At 39.9% G+C, this 23,244-nt stretch overlaps 2 protein-coding genes across 2 annotated transcripts; both read left to right on the top strand.

Moving 5' to 3' along the window:
- Window positions 1-795: 795 nt before the first annotated feature.
- On the top strand, window positions 796-6,995 carry pef1 (penta-EF-hand domain containing 1). The gene is made up of 5 exons (XM_008421592.3): window positions 796-921; window positions 2,190-2,427; window positions 5,169-5,324; window positions 5,799-5,942; window positions 6,087-6,995. Exons 1-5 carry the CDS (start codon window positions 901-903, stop codon window positions 6,314-6,316), a joined length of 789 nt encoding a protein of 262 aa, XP_008419814.2. The 5' UTR covers window positions 796-900; the 3' UTR covers window positions 6,317-6,995.
- Window positions 6,996-9,600: 2,605 nt separating this feature from the next.
- On the top strand, window positions 9,601-12,781 carry smim12 (small integral membrane protein 12). The gene is made up of 2 exons (XM_008421590.3): window positions 9,601-10,361; window positions 11,694-12,781. Exon 2 carries the CDS (start codon window positions 11,717-11,719, stop codon window positions 11,990-11,992), a length of 276 nt encoding a protein of 91 aa, XP_008419812.1. The 5' UTR covers window positions 9,601-10,361; window positions 11,694-11,716; the 3' UTR covers window positions 11,993-12,781.
- The last annotated feature ends 10,463 nt before the right edge of the window (window positions 12,782-23,244 follow it).

Raw genomic sequence — 23,244 nt, 5'->3', positions numbered from 1 at the left:
ACGTATTAATTTGAAAGTTTAATAAAACAATGAATAGAGAAAACAAAAAAAGATGTTTGAAAATCCACTGCTTTCATGTTGAAAATGGTTTGAGCAATTTTAGCTTTTCAAAACTTTTTAACTGCATTCGGTCAATCGAAAATGAATAAACAGGAAATTCTTTGCAGATGTCAGAAGCAATCTTATAGTTTATGAAATTTTGCTATCTCCGCATTTCCAACATTGTCGAGCTCTTTCTAATTTGTGGCATTTACTGACAATTGTGTGCAGGAAACATAAAATTCTGCAGGCAACTGTTTGGACATCTCGAAGGGGCTTCCACGTCATTCTTAATTCAGATATCTAAAATTGTAATTTTGACTAGTCATAATTGTGTTGAAGACATCTTAAATCGTAATTACGGATATGTGTCCCGTCAAATGACAGATCCAGTGATGTCATTTGAGATATATTGAAAGGAATTTTGACTAGTCAAAGTGTAATCGAAGATATCTTGAATTATTATTCTTACTAGTCAGATTGTAAATACAGATATCTTTAATTACAATTCCGGATAGTCAAAATGTAGTTTTGCCTAGTCAAAAGGCGTTTTTAGATATCTGGAGTGTAATTACGGATAGTCAGACGAAACCGAATTTATGTTAAAACGGCTTGCCATATAGATGCACAGTAGGGAGTGGGCTTGTATGTTTTTTTTTCTCTCTCTCCTTTTTTTCCTGTTCGTCTACATTCCCCCCTCACCTCCCCCTCCCTCTAGCGTCCAATCAGAAGCTGAGCTCACGGATGACGGGTCAGCGTGACAGAACAAACGGACCAATAACACGCGAGGAAAAGCCGGCGCTGTTTTCCATATTGCGGATGTAATTTTGTAGCAGGAAGTGAAGAGTTGTCAAACAAATCATGAGTTTTCACTACGGACAGGTAGGACAACTTCAAGTTTCTCTTTTGTTTCTTGCTATAGTGACATATTTAATGGTGTAATTAGTGGATTGTGTGTTCCCAAGCTTTCGTGTGACCCCGCCAGTCGTTTATGTTTTACCACAAAAGACTCTTATTCATGTGTTAGCTGAGGGGTTGTTCCAGCCTCGATTGTGTAGTATGTTCAGAAATATAGGCCCCCTGTCACCAAAACTACTCAGCAATAGCAATAGTTTTAATGTATATATTTTTTTTATGTGCAAGAGTTAAAATGAATGTGATTTCGGAATACTGCATATTCTAAAAGTTCGAAGTTGGTTTAATAATAAACTAAACTGCGCGTCCTAATTTGAATGTGTCTTTTAAAGTGAATCACCACACCCACTTTCTGAATGTTTAAAATGTTTCCTCAGTGTTTCATGAAATTTAATAGTAGCAAGCCATTAATAGAATCGCTTTCAAGTGGAAAAATGAAAAGATTGTTCTCCATGAGTTAAATTTTTATTCTAAGGAATATGAATTACAACACCTGATTAGCCACTAATTATTAATATTTCTTTTAATAGTTCCTGATATGTGGTTGATTTTCAACAACTTTATATTTGGACATTACTTTTCAACAATTTGACAAATAAAGCAAAACCTTTTCTCTATTATTATGCACTGTTATGAAATTGTAAACATCTCATTTATGATTAAGTCAGTTCATGTAAACAGGGAAATATTTAATTTGGGCCATGCATCAATATTGATGACCTTGACTGAAATGCATTCCTCCACACACTTATTGGTGCTCTTGTAAATATGTGTACTTATTTATCCTTTTAGTATCGATGTATTTTTGACTTTGGAAAATAATTTATTGTCTTGTTACAATAGCTAGATCTAAATTGTGTATCTTGAGAGAACATACAAACTCCACGCAGAAAGACCCCGAGCTGGGATTTGAACCCAGAACCTTGTCGTTGCAAGGTAACAGCGCTACAAGCTGCACCACTGCGCAGCTCAACTTTCATTTGTTAAATTTAGTTAGTAAGAGCACATCGTTAATATGTATATTTGCTGCTCTGTAGCTCCATAAACTTTCTTATCTCATGCAAATTTGCATGAGATGAGATGCAATTTATAAATTAACACAATTTATAATGTTACACAATTTATAACGGAAACATTGTTAAGATCTGGTTCTACTATTATATTTTTGTTCGGTTGCTGTAGAATCGACTCAAAATCACTTGAATTCACCTGTTTTCCTTTGTATTACTTTGTAGGGGTATCCAAGAGGAGGCCACCCACCTCAAGGTAACCCATATGGTGGAGGCCAAGGAGGTTATGGGGGTCCCCCTGGAGGTGGAACAGGCCCCACTGGGGGCCCATATGGGGATTATGGAGCTCCAGGTTATGGTGGGCAATATGGGCATGGACCTAGTGGCGCGCCTGGTGGTTACGGAGGACAGCCTTATGGAGGACAGCCTTATGGAGGACCTAACCAATACAACGCTCCTGCAGGTAATTCCACTCTGCAGCTGCAGCTCTGTAAAGACTTCTGTAGCTGTAAGAGTAAAATAAAGCACAATAAGACTGCAAGATCAACCTCATACTTCTTCTTTGTTGCTTCTTTCTTTTGCTTCGCGGTGGGATGATTGATAAAAAACAACCTGCGCTCCCAGATAGTCACGAAGAGACGCGGCTCAGTTTGTGGACCCTCTGCAGGTCATATGAAGCTGGAGTAATGACTCTCTGGTAAAACAGAGCAAGGCCTAAGCAGAAGTCGGAGATGGATGGGCCGGGAGCGTGTGTTTTGTGTGTGTGTCTGATTTCATCAAATTCTATGTTTCCATCTCTTCCCTGCAGAGACAGATGTCAGGATGTCACCTGTCGTTCTTCCCATTCATGTTCATGACAGTCAGCCATCTCTTTACTCCTCCTTTTTGCACACTACACTGTATTTTCTAAGTCTCCATGTATTTTCCACCATATAATCAGGTGGTGACCTCTTGGCCGAGTGCTGTTTCTCTCTTCCTCATAATGGCTTTTCCAGCCCTGTTGGGCATATTGACCCGATTTCTTCTTCTTTTTTTTTTTGTCTGGAGCAGTGAGTGTGAATGTTGTGGCTTTTCAAAATATTAACACCAAATTTTCACATCGCACAAAATCTGTTCAATGTGCTTTTGTGCTATTTGAAATAGGACAATGAAAAATTACATCCAGTTGTCAAGTGGAAGGAAAATGATACATTTTTTCACAATACACAGTATTTCTTATAAATAAATATCAGAAAAGTGTTGCTTTTTTTTTGCCACAAAGCACAGCATCTGTCTCATCCAACCAGAGCATCAAATTTGCTTTGTCCTCTACATCAGTGGTCCCCAACCTTTTTATTAGCGCGGACCGGTCAAGACTTGGAAAATTTTGCTGCAGCCCCGGGGGGTGAGTGAGGCGGTGTTGGTGTTCCCGCAAATCCTGAATATACTCAATTTGGGTTGTCTTGGAGTTTTTATCGCAACCTGTGGGGTTTTCCCTGACTGGGAACGAGAATATGACATTCTGAATGTGACAGATAGCCAATCAAAAAGCGCAGTGACATAAGAACAGAGGGGAATCCCAAACAGCTGACATATCGCGCAACAGTCCGGTGGATATCGGAGATGATATGTGGAAATGTTTATTATTAAATCTAAAGGTCATTATTATGTTTTTTCAGTTAAAAATGTTAACTATGAAAAAACATATTCACCTCCAAATCAATAGTGCAGCAAATAGTGCGGCTGCTCCGTCGTCTTTTATCCACTGCCTTTTCTTTTTGTTACATCTTTTATCTCTTAAAATGAGTCCACAAACTATCACTATTGCTTCTACATCGTCATCCGTGTTTGGTTATTCTAAATTCCCGCTATGTTGGGGGTTTTACTGGATTATCCTCTGGAATCGGAATGTTTGTGACTGGAATCGGTTCGTGTTGCTCCTGCCTTGGAGACACGAACTGATCGAACCTGTTGGACTTTAATCAGCTCTGTGGTCACAGAGGTTTGGAGAATCGGCCGACATTCTTAAATCTTTCCGTCTAAACCAGACTTAAAACTCACAAGCTCTACTCATCTCCTCTCGACCACTACCCAAACGCTCTGACTCTGGTCGCTATGGTAACGTTTATATATTCCTTCAAAATAAGATACAGATGTGGCACAAAAACGAACATTTTACTTTGTGAAAATTGTAACTCACAATACTGACTAATGGGAGCCCTGAGCTTGTTTCTCTGCAATGAGACGGTCCCATCAAGGAGTGATGGGTGACAATAACACCCGAAGTGTTGCTTATATCCACAGCCTGCTTGGTCTCTACGTGGCGAAGCAGCTTGAAGCTTCATGGCCTCATTAGCAGCCGGTCGCTGCATGTTACGCAGAGCGGGTTTGTAATGTGGGACTCAACTACCGGTTCGGGATAAATCCATCCTCCTGTCTCTTCTCTGGGCCTTTTCCCCTTCGCAAAGAAACTTTCCAAAGACATCTGATCTGTTTCTTACTCATTTTGCTGCTTGTGGCCTCAGTGTTGGCTCGCAAGTAACTGAGAGAATCCGGTTAAAGAATTTTCAAAATAAAAGATCCTCCAGACTCAAATAATACATAAAACGGAAATATTTCACTATTTCTTGCGCGGCCTGGTACCAATTGGTCCACGGACCGGGGGTTGGTGATCACTGCTCTACATGGTTTCTGAGAAACTTTAAATAGAATTTTTTTTTCTTTCAAAAGTGTTTTTTTCTTTGTCCACTTTTCCTTTTAAGCCACATTTTCGTTATCGTTGTGATGCTGTTTATTTTTATTTATTTAATTTTTTTCTATTTTTTTCTTTTAATTTTTTCTGTGTTTTTCTTTGTTCACTAATGGTTTAACAAACATCTGAGACCTTCACAGAAGAGCTGGATTAATATAGGGATTAGATTTTGCACAGGTGAACTCTGTTTACTAATCAATTTCTAAGGGGAATTTATTATTCAAGATTTTATTTGGGGGTTTCTATGTAAAAGGGTTTTATCTAGGTTTTAGAGTAGGTCCTTAAGAAATGAAATATTATTCAGTGGTCTCAAATCTGATTTACAGGGTGCAGAATGGGAAGGTTTTAGTTAAATACAAGGAATAGAAACGCTCAAAGAATATTTCTTGGCTTTTGGCTTTTAGAAAAAAAATATGAAACAATGCTGAGACTGCTCATCTTTCATTTCCCCCTCTCCTCTTATGTATATGTAGGTAACATCCCTCCTGGTGTTAACCCGGAGGCGTACCAGTGGTTCTACAGCGTCGATGCCGACCAGAGCGGCTTCATCAACTCGAAGGAGCTGAAACAGGCTTTGGTCAACTCCAACTGGTCCAACTTCAACGACGAGACCTGCCTCATGATGATCAGTGAGTCACACGGCTGCGAACGGTTTAAAAAGCCAAACACGGACAAACCGGTTTTTAGCATGTTGACAGTTCAACGACACAGCAGTGTGGCAGTTTTCTCCCTTCGGCAAAGTGGCACAAACGTCACCTGGAAAAAGCAGACATTAATTCAAGCCACAGCATTAGACATTTTTAAACTTTAGCTCAGTTTCTAGTCCAGGGGAAGGAACAGGAATGTTCTGTCTTGATTCCTGCTCCATTCCGATTACATTTGCTGGCAGGGACCTAATGTTATCTCCGGCCATAATGAGAACAATGTGACCTCTGTGGACCGGTGTTAGAAGCAGAAGGTCTGTGGTGATGGATGGGGGGGGGGGCTGCAGGGAAACACACTAAAACATTTATGCTTTAGTTTGGAAAGACTGTGAACAAAAAGTTGTCTTTTTTTTCTGAGGGTTGTTTGTCTGAACTTGTGTTTCTCGTGTCTTCTGCCAGATATGTTTGACAAGACGCGGTCGGGTCGGGTAGACTTGTTTGGTTTCTCAGCTCTGTGGGATTACATACAGCAGTGGAGGGCTTTGTTTCAGCAGTATGACAGGGACCGCTCGGGATCCATCAGCGGCACAGAGCTGCACCAAGGTATCCATGTTTCATTATGTTGTCTTAAAGGTGCTGCGGGTCATTTATTTATATATATATATATATATATATATATATATATATATATATATATTTCACTGTATACCTCTCACCTTTTTTCCTCTGCCGTCTCTCCTTTTTCAGTTTTAACTCAGATGGGCTACAAGTTCAGCCCCCAGTTTTCCGAGATGCTGGTGCAACGCTTCGGTGGGAGGGGCGGCCCCCACGGCATCCAGCTGGACCGCTTCATCCAGGTGTGCACGCAGCTCCAGAGCATGACGCAGGTGTTCAGGGAGCGAGACAGCGGCATGACGGGCAACGTCCGACTCAGCTACGAGGACTTTCTCACCAGCGCCGTCACGAGGCTGATGTGAGCGCGGCTTCGCCAACGAGCCCCGCTCACAGCTGTCGGAAGGCGCACCGTCATTTCGCACGCAGGCCGACAGCCTCCCGGATTTTCCCTGTGCTTCGCCAGAGGTGCCTCCCACCCCCACACATTGCGGTATATTCAGTGTAGCGGCAGTCGCTGCATTTAATTTGACGGTTAGAAGCCTGACGTTGCACTACGGATGAGGTGCAGAACATTCACTGTGTGACGGGGTTTCTAAGATCTGATCCTGTAAGATGTTTATCTACATAAAACCAGTCTGACCAAGGATAATGGTTATTGTTAGAGAATTTTTTTTTTTTTTTTTTTACTTTTTTGCAAAAGTCTTGTGGGGTTGAATTTGAGTTGATATGTAATTACAGATGATGGGAACATTACAGTTATTAGATTTATTGTTACACTGAGGCCTCACAGTTTCATCAGGCCTTTTCCAACTAAACTTGTAAAAACTTGTCTTTTTTTATTAGCTGTTTTTTTCTCACTGCGTTTAACACATTAATCAAATATTTCTTTGTACAACTGTACAGATTAATATACAGTATACAAAAATATTATGTGGACCTTTTAAAATGGACAAAATTGTGTGCAAATTTGAGTTTTTTCCGTAGTCTTGAGTTTTGCTAAATGATTTGTGATGCTAATGAATAAATGTTTTGCCATTTGTACTCATCCTTGATCTTATTTACTTACCTGATATGCATACAAAGCAGCTAGAAGCTAGTTTTTTGTTTTTCTGGTGATTTTAACAGCATACAGTAATTTGGTTGCCACTAAAATAATGACATGCCAATCAGTTTGCACCGGATTTGCTCTGACCGGTGATTGGCAGATCAACACTCAGAGCTTAATGCTCCTAAGTCTGGACATAGTTATAATATCAAGAAAGAACATCAACCAAACTTGATATCTGTAGATGTAAAAGGAAAGCAAGAAAGCAGTTAAACTAAACTTAGTATCGCTATTATAATGAGATGATTATTTATGTTTTAAAAGTTTTGAAGAATGACTGTCTACACCCGATTCTAGAGAAATATGCCACAATTGGCACCTGATCTCAGGATTATAAATGCTCACGATTTTGACAGAAAGTTGAGTCCGACCCTATTTGAGCCTAAAAATGCACATATAGTTACTTTGTTTTCTTTTTGTCTGTGAAGCGGTGTGAAAAAAATGAATAAGCAGTTGTCTCTTCTTCCCACATCTGGTTCTTTTATTCTTCACCATCTGTCCCCCTGCTTGATTAGTTTGTGGAAAGAATCGTTCTGCCTCACTCCGAATTGGGTAGACATGTAATATGAAAATCCTATTGTTATGGTGAGCAAACTGATTATGGTTATGAGTATTATCATGATTTTGTCAAAATATGCAAAAAGTATTACTACAGATTACGGGTAATTCACCAACGCTGGAAGACAATCGCATAAATGTAGTTTGTAATACCATTACCATGATGATCATTTGCATTTCCCAAACCTGGCCTGTATAGAAGAGTTGTGTTTGCAGTTTGCCACTAACTGTGTTCTGAAACGGCAAACGGGCCGTTTCAGAATTGTAGTTTGCCTGTACACTGTCGATGGTTTGGCGAATTACGGCGGAGGAAGTGAGCGAAGCTTTGTCCGCGCTGACCACGGTTCCATGTGTGGAGCAGCTAATGTCGGGACAAGAGAAATGCTTAAGACAGCTTGGTGAAATCGGATCAGGTCGTTTCAAATTTCAAGAGACCACTCCTTCAGCAAGCAATTGTTTCTGAGTAGCCGAGGATCTGGGTCCTCCGTACGAAGCAAAGCGTAGAATGAGGGACTGATCTTACCAGGGTAGAGTTGAGTTAAAGTTTTTATTAATTTCCTACAAATTTTCATCACTTCCTGTTGGTCTATCATCCCATTACAACACTTTATGATTTGTTATTACAATGTAGCAAAATGGGGGAGGGAACCGAATACTAAAGGACTTGAAGCATGTCCAAAGGTTTAACATGTTTTACGGTTCAGTTCACTGAAACCCATTTCCTTTTGCATGGACTTTTTTTTTTTTTCCTGACTTCTGTGATTCAGCAGTGATTTAACTTGAGTCCTGTCATTTTCCCCCATGTGTAATGAGGACATTTCCCACCACTGACCATGCCTGACATCTGTAATTAACTTTAACAAATAGGTCGAGTCTACAGGGCTTTAGTGTGACACTCTGCTCTGTCAGGCTGGGCTCATGATTTGGATTGATAGAAATAGCTGCTTTTTTTTTTTTTTTTTTCATTTGCAAAATATTGGCGAGCGCAGCTCTAAATCTCATTTAACGAATAAACGGACATTTATTTAATAAACCCACCGCTGCCAAGTTCAGCTGGTAAAGCAGAACTGGCACGGGCAATGTTGTTAGCCTGCGGGACTAAGTGTGTGTGTGCGTGTGTGTGTGACAGAAGATGAGCACATTTCTCCTTATTTGACAGCACTGATCACATGCCAGTCCTGGCAACTGAGGGATTCAGGGGTTTAAAGAATGATTTCAAACATAATCACCCACACAAGATTCAACTTGATCACAATTCCAGTTTCATTGAAACTAATTTTAACAAATCTAGACATGGATCAGTGTTTTTTTTTGTTTTTGTTTTCCTCCTCTGGAGCTTTACTACAAGAAACCATTAAGTGTTCCAGCCACCGCTCTGTGACAGGCTGCTTTCCGACTGCTATAGATCAACTAGGTGGCGAGGATCGTTGTTGTTGTTAAATGGAAAAGTTTCCAGAGTGGGGGCCGAATAATCAGTGTCATCAATCAGACATAGCTTTGCAAAGAAGGCTTACTGATTCACTACCCAGAAAACCATCGAACCGAGTCTGATATTGCTTCTCCTATTGGGTGAAAGGAATGCACTTTGAGAGAGACATGGGCTTCCACTTTAAATCTGTATTTCTTCACAGAAATGCACCAAGCTTTCTCTGTTAGTGAGACGTTTTCTCCGTTTCTTTGTTTTCTTAGTCTTGGTGTTTCAGATAAGCATGTTTTAGTATATTCAGGAATCAGAACCTGAATAAATACAAGATGCAGTTTGTAGGCAAATTTCTCTTGCAACATGAAAATGTTTTTTTTCATGTCAGTGTAAAGTATTTTACCTGGGACTTTAGCTGCCAATTTCGTCTGATCAGGAAAAGTATTGAGTGTGTTCCTTTAGGCAGTGTTTTTCAACCCTGGTCCTCAAGACACATTGCTTTGCATGTTTTAGATGTTAAAATACGGAAACATGAAGGGCACTGTGCCTTGAGGACCAGGGCTGGAAAACATTGTCTTAAAGTATTTTTGCAGGAATATGGAGTGTTTGTATACCCAAAACAAGATCCAGATACGGTGTGGTACTCGAGGCGCATGGAGAGGACGTTGTCTGGTTTGAGGTCTTTATGTAGTCAAGACCCAAACCGGTATAAACCAGTCTGCTACCGGAGCAGACTGGAGCTGAGATAAGCGTAAAGTCATCCAGGTCTGTAATCCTCCTTCCATGTTTCTTTGATCTTACATAAATTATATGTTCTCTGGGTGTGGAAACTTGACTGATTACTCAGGAATTTTTACCACATGTAGCTATGTAAACATTGTTTAATTTGGAAAGTTACCAGTTTCCTATGTTAAGGCTGCTTAGTTTGGAAAGTTACAAATGTTAAAGAGGTTTTTTTTGTGTGTTTTTTTTTTAGCTTAGACATGGATCAGATCCCTCGTAATAGGAAGAACTGGACTTGGCAAGGATGGAGCCAACAAAGAGAAAAGACCTACACCCATTAAGACTGTGGATTTTTTGTTTATTATATATAAACAAAAACAAAATTAAATACGAAGATACATTTCATTACACATCATTTTTAGTCACTGGAAGAAGTAGCTGAGGGAGTACATACTGCTGGGCATTCAGCGCAGTGTACTATATTTACCAGTAGGGGGTGGTAAAACGCAGAAGAAAAACTGGCGAATGACGTTGATACAGGAAGAAAATGGGAAACTCACGGAAATGACGTCTCTGTAGAACAAATGTGTTAACTGCAGAGGTGAGTGTGGTCTTATGAAATGAATTAACGGCGGTCAAAAATTGTCAAAATAAATAGTGTGATAGTAATTTGTTTCTTGATAGACACAGTAAACTAGTAGGTTAATGTTCATACTTCCGGTGCCCGTCTGGCTAAGATTATGAATATCAAATACTTTAAGCTATCCTACCGACCAGGGTGATGCTGACTTTGTTGACCGATATTCGTGCATAACTTCATCAAAACGTGTTCGTGTTTTGGGGGGGGGGGAGGTTTATGTCAGTTTTTAATTAAACTCGTGGTCAGTTTGGGCACCCTCATTCGACTTGTCATTTTTTGTTTTGCGGTATTTTAAGTCAAAAATGGCGAACTCTGTTAGAATGTTGAACTATATTACCAGTAAGGAAGGTGAAGCGAACGGTGTCGGACATCAAATGAACGCTGTAATAATAGTAGACACCAGGTTTTCCAATTCGACACTGAGAAAACTGGCAAATTTGCGACATTGTAATTACTTTTTGACAAATTTTGGTACAATAAAAATAAAGATTTGAGCTAAAGCAGCAAATAATCATGATAGAAATTTGCTGTTAGAGAATTAACAGTCCTCCATCTGTTAATTGTAATATTTTGGCTGACAGGATATAACATTGATATAGTGTCTGCACGTTTCTACAATTGCTTAAATCTGAAATATAAACAGAAAAAGACGCCAGATTTCACAACATTAAGTCATAATCAGTTGAAATACTTTTTTTTTTTTCTTTACAAAATTTGCCTCCGTGCTGCTTCTATGGGATTTTTGAGAGTAAGTAGCAGCCAGGTGTTGCTAAACTGCCTGATTAACTAATTATCAACAGGTGGCTCCTCTAGAGAATCTGGAGTTGCAGTCTGCATGCAAAGTGATCAGCACGCACCTTTTTAGAAACTTATTTTTTCCCCCTTTCTTTCAGATGAATTAAGTCTCTGCTGAGACCAATTGTCATAATCGACTATAATTTGTCAACATCAATATTTTTAATCGACACACTTAATTTTTTTTATTTCTTAATTATTTTTAATTTATTTGTATTACACGTTGAAGCCTAAAATCGTGAAACTGACTGTAGCAATTGATTATTTTCTGGTTAAAAACACTAGACTTTATTTCCCCGTCATTGGAACCTAATTTGGTTTAACTGTAGGGATCTGGTTTTGACCACAAGAGGGGGCCAGTAGACCGAAAATGACCACTCTGGCATTAGAAGTTGTTTCCTAAATATATATTTTTTTCTATTACTGTTCTGAAAAGAATAATCTATGCCACAATTTCTCTCTTACTATTATATAATTTACTTATTTTCTAACCTTTAGGGCACCTGGGAAATTAAAGCAGCATGTGGCCCGTAGTATGGACTGCGATGCGGACCTACGCTCCATACGTCACCTTCCCTGTCGCTTTCGTGGTCGGCGCTGTGGGCTACCACCTGGAGTGGTTCATCAGAGGCACTCCCAAACCTCGGGAGGAAGAGAAGAGCATCTTGGAACTGAGGGAGGAAAGAAAGCTGCAGGAACAGGTGGGAACAGACGGCACTCAGGTGCTTAGCCTTAAAGAGAAACTGGAGTTCACGCCTAAAGCTGCTCTCAACAGGAACAGATCTGAGAAGAGCTAACTCGTGTCGCGACAGACTTGTTCTTGCAGTTTTTTTTTTTATTATTTTTTTCCATCAAGAGGATGGTTCCCTGGGAACCGAAGAGGTGAACCGGAGGACAAAAATCAACCCGCTGTTCTACTCACCTGAGTAGTTTTCACTTGCCACCTCCTGAAGAATCAATGCCAGCCCGGCCGATAGTAAACACATCAAACCAAACACACTCTTGCTATTTCTTGTAACCAGGTACAAATCTTCCATCGATGAATTTTCAGAAGATTTGACGATGCATAGATGAACATTTTAATCAAGCCACTCACTTAAGTGTTGATCTAATTGATTGTTTTTACTTGCCCATCTCCACTTACAAAGAAAATCGTTTCTATTCATGTCATATTACAGCAGTATGAGCCAGATATTATTGTGGCTTCATGATTAAGTCACTCCCAATTTTCTTTTGGTAGTTTCATTCGAAGATATTTTCAAGATAAATGTTTCTCAAAGTGAGTGTCCTTTAATCTTTTCTGAATGTTAGAAAAGACGTAGCAATTATCTTGCTGGAAGTGGGAAAAGAAAGACGGCTCTGTGTTGTTCCTTTTATCTCATCTGGCCTTGGAAGGCGTGTGGCAAAACAAGCCAGCAGTACAGGAGGTTCCGTTGGAGCTGTAAGCTTTTTAGGAGTATTATTTGTAACCTGAACATGATGCTTTCATTTTAGAAAGTCTGCATGGTTAGTACTCCCAGGTGTATAAATTGTGTGTCCAAGAAATGATATGAAATAAAGGAAATCTATGTTCATAAATTGAAAAAGTGTCCGTTGCTGACAAATCACACAAAACTGGCTTAATATGCTTCACACACAAAAAAAACAAATACTCCCAAAATTTCCCTTCTTAATAAAAAGTAACTTTGCTCATCAAAAACCTTCTCATTCAGCTCTGAAAAGCTAAACTTATTCCTGAAGGGAAATCAGCTCATTCATCTTTACTCTGTTGGATCATGTCAAACATGATCATCGAAAAAGCATTGATGCATCTTGGATTTTCACATTTCACCACCATAATTCTATTTGTTAGCATTTTACTTTTGTTTTTTGTACTATTATTTTTTTGTAATCTGAAAAGTGCGGTTTGCATTTGTATTTTGTGCCTTGTATTCCGATACCCTTGAATACAATCGGAGGAATTGGAGTAACCAGCTACAGCTGGTTCACCACAACATAGCCTGCTACAAATGCTAATGTTAGTTAGCATAGCCACTGATGACTGCAGATAAGTACAGGTTTTTCTGTACTGGTAAGCTGATTTTCCGCCATTAGCACGTTGAACAGCATACATGAGGTTGATTGACAGCGCCAAGACCCTCCTCCTGGCTCTGATTGGTTGTTTTTGACTGAGAGCGGTTTGCTAACAGTAGCATTAGGAGGATGAGGAGGAGCTTGATTTTTTTTTTTTTTTTTGCACAGATTATCTGTCATACTGACGGCATGCTGTCTCAACATGGTGTAATTTTAATAGCTATGGAAAAAAAAAAATTTTTTCCTAAAAGTTACATACTGCAGCTTTAATACCAGACATCTTTAAATGATGCAGGTTTAACCTTTAATACAACCTTTAATAATAGGTTAAACTTTTAAGACTGTCAGCATCTTTGGAAATATAAAACAGGCTAAGTGTTTCTCTTCAAAGTTAACTTTTTTAATTTTTTTTCCACCGTTCACCTGATTTTTGTTTTCTCTCGCTTCAAACTTCCAAAAAACTCCCCAGGGAATGAATGTTAACAAGAGATCTGACATTTAATGTGCTGGTAAACATCCACGCTTGAGTCAAGGCCGCTTTTACTTTCGTCATCGCTGCAGTGAAATGCGGGTCTGAAAATAAAAACTAACTGGAATTAGTCACAGGCTGAATCAGACAAATGAGACAAATAAGCAACAGAACTGATCCCACTGTTTGAGGTTTTAAAAGTTGGTCCCAGACTAGTACTGTGGTAATAAAATAAAAGTGGTCTGCAGCCTTTCTAGTGTGCCAGGATACGTTCTGCTACATTACCCTGCCAGCTTGTGAAATAGGTAGAAATCATGAAGCCCAGACTTCCACTGGCACCACAGTGGTAAATGCTGTGCTATCTGCAGCCATCTCCAGCTTTTTCTTCTCTGCTCTTATGTTTGCTATCAGCGAAATGGCCCACTCCACGCCGGCGACTCTGGGTGAGACAGGTTTGAAGAAGCAATTACCGCAGGCTGGAGGAAGTTTCCATTCAAAAAAACAAAAAACAAAACAAAAAAAACACAAAGTGAAGATGCAGAGGTGCCGCTGGGAGTTATAGCGAGCGCGCTGTGAAAAGTGTATGTGTGTCCTCCTGGGAACAATCGGAGGACAGGTCATCCTGCGTAACAATGGCCCTCCGGCTCCTCAGAACGGGACGGCACTGTGGGAACGGAGGGCCGAGGTTCCTGGGAAAGGAGGAAGGGGCGGTAGCCATTGTTCCTACTGGATGATGGGGATAATGGGTGCGGGTGATGCTGGCTGGTCTTTTTTTATTTCAATCTGCTCAAGGAGGTTCAATCTAACATCCTGAATGGACAGGCTGGAGACTGTGTTCCAAAGTGTCGCATGAACAATAGATCTATCTGCCTCCAGGTCGGGCACCGCATCCTTTTATTAAGATACTGTAGCTACACACACATGAACAGCTTTATGTCTGTGGACCTGAGAAGTAAAAATGTCTGTCTTCATAACAAAGTCCTTACTTTAAATTAAAACTGAAAGCTGTCTCCTTCAAAGATACTTATATATAGCAATAAAATGTTATAGGCAACTTTCAACGTCATCCCTGTGACAATAAATGCAGTGAGTTCTTATAAGAGACAAATGTTTCAGCAAATCCAATTCCAAGCTCTCCTAGTATTTTTTTATTTATTTTTTTTAGTGAAGATAATGCTGAATTATTTTCCAAATGCATAGCCTACAGAGTAAACTGCCAGTCAGCTGATGTCAAGTTAGAAAATTGGCAAATATGTTTGTGTATTTTTGTTGGGAAGCTTTTATTGCAACACATACATTTATATATCGTATTTCCTTTGACAGCCAGAGACAGAATATTTGTCGTCATTCTTTTTTGTGAATTGATCAAGCTCTGATTGGATGAAGAATCAAGATAAAAATAAAATACAAAATAAGTTTAAGATACTTTTTCTGGAAGAGAATCTCAACTGGATGTAGGTCTGTAAATATGGTTTGATCTGAAATATTTCATTTTAACTTTGTTTGGTGAAAGTCAAAGTCAAAATGCTTTGTTCTTTCTGGTTCATCTAGTTTAAGTTTGGACAATGATTTGTGAGAATTTTCTCTATATTTTGAAGATTGATCTGTTGGAAACAAAAGATTAACATTCTTGACCGACTTGATTTTTGATAATTAGGTCCACATTACAGCAACAGCTTACTAATGAAGAAAACTAGCTATAGAGCTTTGGAGCTGACGTCACAGAGAATGACATTTACGTCGCTCGGCGCCATGTTTGCAGCCCACAGACCAAAACAAACTAGTCAGAACACTGGTGTTTTCATTGTATTACCGACCGCAGCGAAGTTGTTTTGCAAATTGGATACTGGATATTTGCCCTCCGCGGAGTAAGGGACGTTCAGCTCAAGGTTGATCCGATTTATAAACGGCAATTTCGGCCAGCTGTCCTCTACCGATGCCTCCTCAAGCGCTCGGAGGTTCACATAGGGACCGTAAATTTCCGAACACTCCTGTAAATAAATGCCTTGTCTTGTGACCAACTAATACAAAAAAGTGGTAATTCATGCTATTAAACGAGGCACACTATCCTCTATAAGGATTTAAGTCATATTCAATATTTTAAATATTAAATGTTTTCAATAGCTTCCAAATGGTGTGCCCCATTAACTCAAAATCTGTGAAATTATTCTACTAGACTAGCGGTTCTCAACGTGGGCGGTACCACCCCCCAGGGGGCGTTCAGAGGACGGCAGGGGGCGCTGGCGGACATTTTTACAAAAGGGGAGCGCTGGGATGCTTTTGGGGGGCGTTTGGTCGAAGGTAAACTTTACACCTTAAATCCACAACAATACCAGTTTAGACTTTGGTATCGATGGCAGCTCTTCTTCTATTCAGTGTTTGTAGCTTCATGGCTCCGCTCCGCATCAGTTCAGCGTTACACCGGCTGATGACGCTGCTGTGATTCACTTTGTCTGGTATTTATGTAGGCTACGTTTTGGCAGTTTTGTGATCATGTCAAAGCAGCAATTTATATTAAAAAGTGTTTTATTTCCGTTTGAAAGCTGCCCGCTTCCATGGAAGGACAACAGAAAATCGCTCTTATAAACATGTAATTACTAAAATCACGATACCCTCACTGTGTATCCCTCTGAAAAATGAACCCATTTAAATAAAGAAATCCCTCCATGGGTGATACCTCGATAGAGAGCTTTTTTTTTTTTTGCGTTAACACGGTGCTGTAAGTGGTCCGGTATGAAACGGGGGTAATAAAACAACACAGCACTTTTAAATTTCAATAATCAGAATGCAGAAATTGTTTCCGTTGTTTTAAAAGGTTCATGTCAGTCTGCCTTTTCCCCATCGACATGTTTCCCGACCGCCCTGCACCTTAGGGAGTTAAAAAAAAAACGCAGCGCACATTGCGCAAAACTCTAAAACAGGACAAGTGGGACATAAAACGGAGCGACAAACTAGATGTGAATTATGACATAAAAACAGAGAATCCAACGCTGAACAGTGAAAAATCAACACATGATGTAAAAATATCTGAGACAGTCGTTTTTGTCGGTGGCAACAAAGATGGCGCTAATACCCCTCTGACTAGAGCAGTGACGTCACATTCCGAAGCTCTATACCACTCATGGACCTTACCAAGCTCAGCCCAGAAACGCCCCCCCGAATGTCCCACGTGACTTCATGTCTCACATTAATCTCCTCGCAGAGCTTAGCTTCTATGGGATTTTTCGTTTCGACTGACTCTGCAGAGTATTTCTGAGTCGATTAGTTTAGCATTTCTGCCGGATTTTCACAAAATATCAGCCACGACAATGGACAAGGGAACCAACAAGTTCATGTCATCTTTTTTGGACGACATCAAGATGTTTTAGCCATGCAATGCCTCTAACATTGTGCGAGTTGCAGCTAAATGCTACCAGTCGATGAGGAAAACAGTAGATCCTCAGACCCTCAGCATAAATATAGCTGTGGACAAGATCACTGATGCCTATTGTTCTTGCAAGGCTGGTTAAGTCCGGCATTCATGGTTTTGAGGGTTCGAATGTGCCTAGGACTTATACACGGTACTCGGTGCTAGCGTGGCTAACACGATTACAGTTTAGTAAAAGTTAGCGTGGCTAACACGATTACAGTTTAGTAAAAGTTAGCGTGGCTAACACGATTACAGTTTAGTAAAAGCTAGTGTGGCTAACACTATTACAGTTTAGTAAAAAGCCTTTTCAGGTGAAATAAAATCTTTAATGTATGTCAGATACGGTACACATTGCATATTGATCTGTTCAGCTAACGTAAAGCTGTGTAACAGACAGGCTTCAGGATGTAGAAGTTGTATCGGTACTGTCATGCTGTACTTGGCTAAAAGGTTTTCATAATGGATGTGTTTATTATTGACTTTTTTTTTTCATTTACTAAACACAAAGAAAGCAAAGCAATAATACTTACACCAGCAGACACTTTGTTCTTATTGATACTACGATGGTTGAGCTGCAAATGCGGTCGTGCACAAGCTTGGATCCAAGCAAGGCTTTCCGTTTCAGATTTTGGAAATCTGTGAATTTTAGTTCCACAAACACGATCAGGATACCTGACATCGCCTGTACAGGTACCACACTGACGGAGAACCATTTTTTTTCGAGTCCTGACACAAAAATTTTCTGTCGGTCTGAGAGTCCACAATGTACATTAGCATGAGTTTGTGAGACGGTAAGGCACATGATGGCTGCACTGTGATGTAAAATGGGCATTAGCCAATGAAAGGTGGGCCCTGTGGTAAGGTCCATTGAGAGCTTGGGTCAAAATTAAATAGATACAGTCTCTCCTCCAGCAAAGTAACATTCTTTCTTACATGCCAACTGTTTGCAAAAAATACTACCGTATTTTCCGCACTATGAGGCGCACTGAAAAACCTTCAATTTCCTCAAAAGCCGACAGTGCGCCTTATAATCCGGTGCGCCTTATATATGGACCAATACTGAGCCACAACAGGTCTAGAAACTAGGGTAAGCAGCCGCCGATTTCATTTTGCCCGTACAAGAAGAAGTGCGCGGTGCATGCTGGGATAGTTGTCAGAATGCTGGTTTGTAAAGTTTGACTGACCTATCTACCTAAGGACCTGATAATCAGGTTGTTCAGGTCATTTAGCACCACGTTCTCCACGAACATGCTGTGCGCGAACGGAGAACGGTGACCATTGTCCGGCCACTCCCCGGCCCAGTCGCGGAAGGCTCTCCTCGCCAACCGAGGAGGGAGGGAGGACGGGGAAGAGAGACGGAGACTGCGGCGATGGCAGCATGCCGGTTGGTCTGTGTCACCCAGAAAGCAGTTGAGCACAATATCGCAACACCAACATCGTGAGTGAAACAATGATTGGGACATCCTACCATATAAAGTACTCGAGGACCACTTCTTTATTATTAAACATCCACATTTGTACGGGACGGGTGGCAACAATAACTATAGCGTCTATTCTATGCGCCTTATAATGCGCCTTTTTTCATGCCTTATATATGAAAAAAGTTTTAAAATAGGCCATTCCTTGAAGGTGCGCCTTATAATCCGGTGCGCCTTATAGTCCAGAAAATACGGTATTCAGGAGAATTCTCAATTTTTCATCTTCTCTAATAACTATGCAACAATTTAATAGCATGTGTTCCTTGTCTTTGTAAACAAAACACAAGAAACCATATCTTAAAAGGACTATTACATCGTAAAGCCAGCTGATAATTGCTCGTTAGTGTACTTTTTTTTTAAACTAATTCACTAATGCAAGTGTTCTGAGGTTTGGAGCACTGATGTAATATTAGTGTTTACCAGGAAAAGGGCTGGTAGGGGAACACTTCTACTTAAGCGTATTACAAATTAATCATTGCTTACCTAATCTGAAAGTGCTCCAGCAGAATATTCGGATCCTAGATGCACCCGAGAGTCATAATTACAAGCACATTTTAGTCTACTTGTGCAACACGGCTTTGAATGTTAAAAGCGAGGTACGCAGGTTCTACCCCCCCAAACCGTTCCCTTTTGCAATAAATTATTCCTACACATTAAAACGGTAATCATTTGCAGATGTTAACACTTCAAGCTACAGCGCCTTGCAAAAGTATGTTTGGCCGTTACATATTTTCACATTTTCTAAAGGTACAACAAAAAACAATGTCTTTCATTGAGATTTTGGGGCAGGCCAGCAGAAAGTAGTGCAACTCCAACTACAGCACTTGGTGAGCAAACACAGGGGAACAAAAAGCAAAATAATACTGGGATACCCACAACAGCACCATTGTCACGTGAAACAATCCCTGACCACCAATGCCCCCAGGGAGCAACAATACTGGAAAAGGAAACAGATACAGACTCACTTCCTGTCCCAGCAGTAAATTTAGAAATCGGCGAAAGCCTTTTCGGTTTGTTTTTACATGAATAGCACAAATGCCCAAATGAAATGCACGGTGCACAGACGGGAGACTGTTATGGATACAGACAAATCCGTCCTCATGCGTTGTTTGAACGGATGTCAAGGCAAACAAAAGGAGTTGGCACACGTCTGCCTTTTCCTCAAATGAGCTCTGCACAGCGTAAACAATAAATCACAGAGAACGGCCCCATGCAATGCCACAGAGCCCAAGCTCCGACTTGATCCAAAAATACAGATTTTTACATAACTTTCCTGACCTTGTCTACCCTGCAGCTGCTATTTGAAGGCCAGTTAGGTCCTTGTGGATCAGGAAAAATGTGAGTTTTTGAGGTGAAATTATGTCGGCCCTTTCTGAGTTCACCAGGGCACATTTTTACCTAACCACTACAGCCTTCGGAAATAAGTCGACCTTTTAGTTTGTACGACAGGTAGGAATGATGACACCTACTTAATGTTGTACATTATGTTTCAGCAATGCCCCTTTGTAAATTCTTGAGATTGTGATTCACTATATCACAAACTCTAATGTATATTACTGAAATGTTAAGTGGCCAACACAAAATGAAAAGAAAAAGTTTAAGGATAAACAATAAAGGACTTCTGCAAATACCAATGTCCACGTCTTTTCCTTGAATTATTAGTTCAATTTAAGTATGGCTAAATAATGTCTTAAGTCTTGAAAATAAACCTTACTTAACCTTAAAGCAGCGCAATTCAGTTGAAGCTTAAATGATCAAGGACGGCACATTAAAACAGTGTTGCATGTTAAAAAGAAAGCAACGGTTGTTTTGTCTGTAGATTTTCTAGCCACAGACTAATTTTCTAACCCAAAACCATCTGTTGGACCTTTTTTAAAAGACAGGAAAGTTGAAAATGAAAGATTCCCGTCTGACACCCACACACCGGCACTTGCATTAAATTTATGACTAATTACATGAAAAACATGAAAATGCATATTAGAGAAATCTCAACAACGTAAGCTAGTTATACATCAGTGTTCACATTTGTTTTTGTTTTAGCTGTTGTTTCACCTGGAAATTAAAACGCTTTAAGATCTGTTACCAGTTTTTATAGCTGAGCACACAGCCCAAAGTTACAATGGTGTGGTTTGTTAGCCAGTAACTTTCAAATTGATGTTAACAGACTCTTCCCATCAAACCTGTTTGATCTTTAACTGTTTTGCAAAAAAAAGAACAAGCAGAAATTTTGCCTGGTAGAGACATACTGCAAAGAAAGTTCAAGTTCAAGATTGGTGGATGTGAAAAGATGGATCTACAAAACGTTGACTTGGACTGGTTAAGTAAAGGTGCCCTCCAGGCTTTTGCTTTTTGAGTTTCTAAAACGAAAACATGTATGCTGTTCCTTTCACTTCACAAGAACTAAAATGTTACTTAAAAGAAAAAGGCCTGATGGGCTTCATTTATTTTCATTGGATAAATTGAGGAAATGGATCCACTGTGACTCCAACAATGTCGGGAAGTATAGAGTCAGTGGTATCTGAACTCTGATGTTCCCTGGGAATAACTTTAAGGGTTATTTGCTAAAAAAGTTGACTTTAGTTTGTACATTTTTCACAGTTTTACACAAGCAAAGGTCTCTGTTTTATTAGCTTTTTCTAAGGCACTCCTTAAACATTTTTGCCCTGAACGGTTGTGTTGAGGAAGGGAAACAGTCTAGACAAAGCAGATAATCAAACCAGTGATGGCTGAAAAGCTTTATTAATGCTCCATTGTTCTGAAGGAGGAACCAAACCCTTTCTAGACACTCATAGTGGGTTTTGAAGTTTCTTGGACTTGTCAGTGGGAGAAGCAGATGATCAAGAGTCACTTCAGTCAACCTGAAAGTTACTGAATGGTAGTGGAATGTTTAGTCTGTGAAAAAAGAATAGAAGGTGCCCATTTAGTTTTTTTTTCTGGTTTGTAATCTATAAGAACAGATGAGGCAAAAAGCTCGTCTGCAGATTTTGCTGCTGGCTTTGCCTGGCACCGGCGGGTTGCCCTCCGCAATGTGTTCCTTGACCCCTACGGCTTTTCGCTGAAAACACCGAGGCCGACGCATGCGCACACAATGGAAAGTGGAGATAACAGAACCGCTCACAAATGCCAGAACAGTTTGGACATGCGGCAGGGACTGAACCCGTTAGCCGTTGCTTCCTCAGCGGAACGTGCACATTTGTCCCCATCAAGGGCGTGTGATAAAAAAAAAACACATTCCTCTAAAGGTTGAGGCGTCTCATTCCTATCGTTATTGGAAGAGAAAATCATGGTAACCCACAGGGAAATAAATGATTTCACTGTTTGTTCCAGTTTTTTTTTACTTTGACCACTCCTGAAGTTGAAGCTGTTCCAAAAACTAGGTTCCCTTAAATTTTTCTATTAACCCCTTTTCCTGCCATAAAAATTGCTTATCATCACGCCAACTGGTAATGGAGGTGCCGCATACTGCTGAAAAGAAATATCACCTTAATGTATCAGAACACAAGCAGGAACTTTTGTTGAAGGCACTGACTTCTGGGTTTTATCAGTTGCTCTACATGAGAAAAGAAGAAGAAGAAGAAGGGAAAAAAAAGCATTAAGAGCCCGGCTTCTCCAGGGGAAATTAAATAGAGCACATAGTGCCGCTACGGCTTGTGCAAGCTTATGGTGCTGTATGAGTGATGCTCTCTTTTCACTGCGAAGCCATAACCCCCTGATTAGAAAACAGACATTAAATCAAAGTTATTTCCCTCCACAGGTTCCCTTGGCAAGCTGCACTGATGATATCGTGAAATATTCTTCCATATCTTTGTTTCTATTTATCCTGCAGGCATGAGGGATTCATTTTCTCTGCGTTAGCAACAACGCTTGGATGGCAAAAAGTGTATTGCTGGACAATGAAACAACAGCTTTTCCAAATAAAAAATCTCATTCTGTAAAATATCATGGGGGGGGGGAGGAACATAAACACAAGAGATCAACTTGAACTTCAGAGGTGAATAAATGGTCCAAAATTAAATTGTGTCCCTTAGACTTTATTATGAACTGACATCAAAAATTATGAATAATTCTTGTTTTTTTTTTCCAAACAATAATAAATATTATGACCAGGATTACTTTACAACACCATAAAAATTACATTTAAATACATTTGTCCAAATAATTCAACCACTCCCTTTCATTGAATTTGTACATTTCTGTACCGCTTTTTGTCCATTCAATGGGCAATTACTGGATTTGAGTTCCATAGAACAAAAGTAAAAAAAACCTTTTTGGCATTGTATTGCTCTGCAACCTCAAACCTCAGTGTATTTTATTGGGATTAAATGAGACAGATTTACATATAAGAGTGCATGAATGTGATGTTAATAAAAAGAAGGATATGTGGTTTTTATTACCCTGAACACACCACCACATTTGGAAACATGGTGTTGGTAGCCTTATGCTGTGGGAGTGCTTTTCTGACAGATGGTGCTAAACACATTGAAATCCTGGAGAAAAACTTTTAAGACACTTAAAAAGATCTCCACAAGCATGACACTACCACCACCTTGTTTTACTATGGGGATGCTGTATTCAGGGTAATCAAAACTGCATGGTTTTTTTTATGTGTGTGTATATATA

The sequence above is a fragment of the Poecilia reticulata genome, chromosome 11, assembly GCF_904066995.2.
Source record: "Poecilia reticulata chromosome 11, P_reticulata-male-v2, whole genome shotgun sequence".
Lineage (NCBI taxonomy): Eukaryota > Metazoa > Chordata > Actinopteri > Cyprinodontiformes > Poeciliidae > Poecilia > Poecilia reticulata.
This window is presented reverse-complemented; position numbering and strand designations above follow the sequence as displayed.

Bases quoted from the DNA above. Each gene is read 5' to 3' on its own strand.
- pef1 (XM_008421592.3), top strand. From the start codon at position 901: ATGAGTTTTCACTACGGACAG. The intron at 922-2,189 runs GTAGGACAACTT...ATTACTTTGTAG, and splicing joins TGAGTTTTCACTACGGACAG to GGGTATCCAAGAGGAGGCCA. The intron at 2,428-5,168 runs GTAATTCCACTC...ATGTATATGTAG, and splicing joins CCAATACAACGCTCCTGCAG to GTAACATCCCTCCTGGTGTT.
- smim12 (XM_008421590.3), top strand. From the start codon at position 11,717: ATGTGGCCCGTAGTATGGACTGCGATGCGGACCTACGCTCCATACGTC.